Source organism: Electrona antarctica (genome assembly GCF_951216825.1).
Source record: "Electrona antarctica genome assembly, chromosome: 6".
Classification (NCBI taxonomy): Eukaryota; Metazoa; Chordata; class Actinopteri; order Myctophiformes; family Myctophidae; genus Electrona; species Electrona antarctica.
In genome coordinates, this window is record NC_136811.1 from 32,323,294 (window position 1) to 32,328,340 (window position 5,047).

At 44.4% G+C, this 5,047-nt stretch overlaps 1 protein-coding gene across 5 annotated transcripts in view; it reads left to right on the top strand.

Moving 5' to 3' along the window:
• Positions 1-528: 528 nt before the first annotated feature.
• Positions 529-5,047, top strand: part of cspg5a (chondroitin sulfate proteoglycan 5a) — a 37,782-nt gene continuing 33,263 nt past the window's right edge. For all 5 annotated transcript variants that reach the window (XM_079503915.1, XM_079503916.1, XM_079503918.1 and 2 more), the window contains exon 1: positions 529-926. In XM_079503915.1, the coding sequence (XP_079360041.1) occupies positions 839-926 (88 nt within the window). In that variant the 5' untranslated portion in view covers positions 529-838. The remainder of the gene's footprint in view (positions 927-5,047) is intronic.

Sequence of the window (5,047 nt, forward strand, 5' to 3'; positions counted from 1 at the left end):
CTGTTCTCTCTCAAAGGCAATACTCCAAGTGCGAAACAGAAGAGAATTCCAGTCAGACATCCATAAACTTTTTTTAGACAAAAATGGCATGTTTTATAAGTTGTAGCGTTAATTGTCAATTTACTCGGTCCCATTCCATCACTTTTCGTGTTTCGTCAACTAAACAGAGGGCAGGCACGCGCCTGAACACGCGTGCACTAAAGTGCTTGTGATTTACATTTCTCCAAAATAGGGTAAAACGTAATGGGGGCGCGCCATAGCCTATACCAGACCAGAGTGAGCACTATATTGAGACTCAGTCCAGCAGTCTCCGCTGAATAGCAAATTATTGAAAAGGAGAATAAAAAGCCCTGGGAAGCGCGGGGGGAGGAGGGTAGTAGTAGGAAGGAGGAGGCAGAGGGGCAGTAACAATCCCCCCTCTCCTTCCCAGATGATGAGAACGGTGCTGATCGCATCAGAGCCCGCGGACCGTTTTCCCAACAGCCCTTCATCACTTTACAAGCAGCAGACCACCGCGGCGTCCCTCCGCCTCAGCCCCCCGATCACAACGCTCCTCTGGCCCAGACTGACCGAACTCTGTTCTGTGGTGAGGATGATGGACCCGTAACCACCTCGGCTGTGTTTAATTGGTGAAGTAGTAGTGAACACGAGAAGACCACTCAACACCAAGCGGGCATGGAGAAGCGCATGGAGGCAGGAGTCTAGACTCGGATAAAAACGGCTGCTCGCGAAGGAAACAAATCAGACCATTCGGATTATTTCCCTATTTGGACTGTTAACGGCAATAGATTTAGTTTTCTTATCGTTTGGATTTAGGGTGTATTGTTAACGCGCAAAGATGCAGGGAACGGAGGGGAGGTTGTGCACGGGATGCTGGAGGTTAATGCTGCTGTCATGCATCATGTCTCTTCCTCTGTCTGTCTATGGTAAGAAATGATCCATTACTTTGCACTTCAACCAGACCAATATGGAATATATTAACCAGTTTATTAGCACATGCCCTCTTGAGTAGTAGGCTATAGTATCTAGTCCACACACACACACACACACACACACCATTGCCTATAAAACACTCCCACAGCAGCACAACCAAAAATGAGGTCAGTGAGTCTTCATTTGTAGGTTAAAGGAGCCGAGTTAAGACTGTGCCATGGACCACTGCACTGTCAACATTTTTTTTATTGAAACAAATGAATATGTTGTAATTCAGTTTACTAGCTTGCACTGAAAGGCACGGTGTCTCTGAGAAATTGAATTGGGGCAGTTGAATTTTGGAGAACCATGTGTGCCTGTAGTAGTGCCATCATTTGACAGTCAGCAGTGACCCAGTCGTTCCTATCACTAGAACTAGGTAATGCAGTCAGCTATGCTATGTCCCCAGAGGCTCCTTGCTGCCACTATGGCCATGATGGAGCCCCAGCCACACAAAGGCAAGGATTACAGCTGGGCCCGGGGGTCCCTGCTGAATTATGCATGAGGCAATCTGAACGGACATTCTGATACACACAGCCCCATCGGCTTGTGGAGGGGGGAAATGAGTAAACGTAAAAAGACACAGAAGGCTCTCATCAGTTCCTTCTCCCTTTGTCTGTGCAAATCACTGCACATAACAGGCTACATTACTGTCATATTAATAGCCTGGCGAGTATGGCCATGATGTATAGGCCCAATCAATGCGGTGCATGTGGCATAACCTGGTCAAACCCTTTTATGTTATTGGATGAAAATTATCGCCATTACTTTTTCTGTCTGATTCCAACTGGTCACAGCTGCTTTGATTGTGGATGATGTTGATGCAGAGGTTGTGTAGACTATCAGATCTACAGTAAAGCCCTTACTTTCAGAAAGCCAAGAATGCAGTGTGTGTGTGTGTGTGTGTGTGTGTGTGTGTGTGTGTGTGTGTGTGTGTGTGTGTGTGTGTGTACGTGTGTGTTTTATCCCCGATCAACATTACTATAAGCCAGTCAAGAATGCCTGCCTGTCAAGAATGGTGTGCTGTATACCCGTTTCCAATCCGTTTAAAGGAGATCTGCTTGTGAACTGCCACTCACCCTACAAGACATTCAGGGTTTTATCCAATTGTACCAAAAAACTAAAAACAGGTTGCCAGCTATAGTATAAAGATTGGCATTCTGTCAAGCAGCAGCATCACAATCAACCTTGAGCTTCCTCCCCCTCCCCCACCCACCCACATACACAGTTACACACGCACGCATGCACACACACACACACACACGCACACACACACACACACACACACACATTATCCTCGCTTCAGCAGTGGAGTATATGGACGACAGCTTGCTCCACGTCTGTGAATACGGTTCCGTATAGACAAGACTAAGATCCCTTTACTGACAATATCATAATCTACCAGGGCGTTCACTGTATATGCCCCAGTTTATCCCTCCCTCAATCCATGCATGGCTGATGGTTATGCTGAAGGTGGTGGTTCAGTGATGGCCATGACCAATTGCAGTCAAGGTTCACTTATATCTATCATTGGGTTTATGGCCCTCAAAGTATTGCCTATATGGATACATATACCTCTCTTCTGTCCTCTCCTCTCTCTTCTCCTCTCCTTCCACCCTTTCTACTATTTCCCTTGTCTCTTCTTCACCCCCATCCTTTCTCTGCACTCTCTTCCCGTTATTCTCGTCCTCTGTCTGTATTCTACTCCACCCCGGCTGACTCCACCTTGCTCTCCCTGGCCCTCTGACACATATCTGTTAGCTGAAAGATTATCTTTGATGTGATACGATTTAATCTTCAAGCCAAATCTCTTCACCCTGCCGTTTAAGATTTTCCCCTTTAAAGGGATTTTAAGGGGGAAAATCCACACAGATTGAGAATGTATAAACCTACCTCAGGTTGTCTGTATGGGCGAGATTGATAGATATGTAGAAGTACACTTTTGGTCAGTCTCTTGTCTGTCTTCTTGTGTTCTCTAGAAAACCCTAACCTCACAGGGAAGCCACGGGTGAGTCTTAAACGGCCACGTATGTCGTCCTCCGTCGTGGTCTAAAACTTTACTTTATCAGCAAATAAAAGTTGTTTGCGGTTGGCACAAAAATAGTGTCGCAGGCGGGATTCGATACCAGCAGGTGTGGGTTGGGAGTCTAAAGCCCTAAACCACACCAGTTGGACGCCATGCAACTCCTTGCAACATGCAACTACTGTACTTGCAACCATTATTCCGAATGGCAAGGAGTTGCATTGGTGTGGTTTGTTTTGTTGCGAGGAGTTGCGAGTAGTTGCAAGGAGTTGCATTGGTGTGGTTTGTTTTGTTGCGAGGAGTTGCGAGTAGTTGCAAGGAGTTGCAGCTGGTGTGGTTTGGGCCTAATACGCAGCTGCGGCATTTGGTCTGTATTAAAATATGACAAAGCCCAACTAAAAAGAAAGAAACCCCTCCCCATATTTCTGGCAGATATAGTTGAGGGGTGACTTCACCATTCTGCTGCACGCACCACGGCAGTGGGCGGATGATCGTTCCATAGCCTGGGAGGCTATAACCATGGCAACAGCTGTAACCATGTTGACGATAGAATGTCAAGTGTTTATATAAAAACACTTAAACAGCTTAAAATTTGGGAAAGTTCAAAAAGGGTTTGGCAGTTGGGTGCATATGCCCATGTGCAAATTCAGATCAATTGGTCCAGTCAGTGAGAAACAGGCAGAACAGTGGGTTAGGACAGACAGACATTTCATGATTAATAGGTATAGATCTACAAGCTCACAATACTTCGCAATAGACACAATACTTGCATGCATTGATATTTTGAGATGTCCTCTTGTGTGCCTTGGTGTTTTCCAAACTATTTCCAGTGGGTGTAGTCCAGTATTTCCAGATACTATCCAACTCTTATATTAGTCATTCAGCTTGTCATAGTCATTACTCGTGCAAGGCGTCATAGTAATGATATCAATACTGGTTGTTAAAAATACAGGATATAGGATTCTCAATGTATTGTTAAAGCTGTGATCCAGCTGCTGGGATTCAAAGGTGAATCCCTGCGTGGGATTCAAACGTGGTTCTCCGGCCCGCACAATAGACCAACTTTCAAATCACTCTGCCGATAAGGAATCCCTGCTTGCTTACTTAAGGGTAGATTGCATTATGAGCTTCAGGCAGTACCAGTTGTCAACCAGTGAGTAAATGTCCTACTCGACCGCAGGGTCTCCATTTCTCAATAGAAGAGAATAGGGATAACAACAACCAAGAATACTAGATAATGGAGAGATGCAGCCCTACTGCTGGTTATTGGTTTATCAATGTTATATGACAAAGAACAAGAAGGCTGATAAAACCATTAAACATTCAGTGAATGTTTAGCTTTGAGGTTTCCCACCTCCCTTGGAAAATCTTTACAGTGGGTCTATCATTGGGATTTTCAATCCTGTATGAGAATCACATTCAACTTTAACCAGCTAAGCCCTATTTTATACTTAAATAGCAAAACATAGCAATAACCATGCCCTGTAAAGCTTGTAGATCTAATATAACAGTGGTGATCATCAAACATAATTGATTTTCAACAAAACGGGGAAAAAACCCTCCCATCATGTTTTTTTTGTGCTTATTCTTGGCGAGTGACACTGTCATACAATGCACAATTGAGTCAACAGTTTTGCAAAGATATCAGGTCCTCACATATACAGAGTGAAGGGACAGCATATGTTGTATATCATACACATCACTCTGTCTGGCACATGCTTCCAAAAAGGAAAAGACAGGAAAAGGAAAACGTTTCCTACTGTGCTATCACTGCTATGTGAGTGTGACCCTTGATGTTAGTGAACACTCATTTGAAATGTCTTCCTACCTGAATGTGCCACTTACTTACCTTACTAAAACAGACAGCTGATTGCTGTCAGCCGGCCCTCATTAGCATAAGAGGCATTGAGCTTGACCCCACCAGCTGCTGGTTACTGTGTGCGAGATTAAAAACAAAAGAGTACACAAGAGGTTTACTCTCTATGGGTTCTCTACTTTTTATTTTATTTTTTAGGACAGTTGAATGGTACAATATAAACAGCATATCTCTGT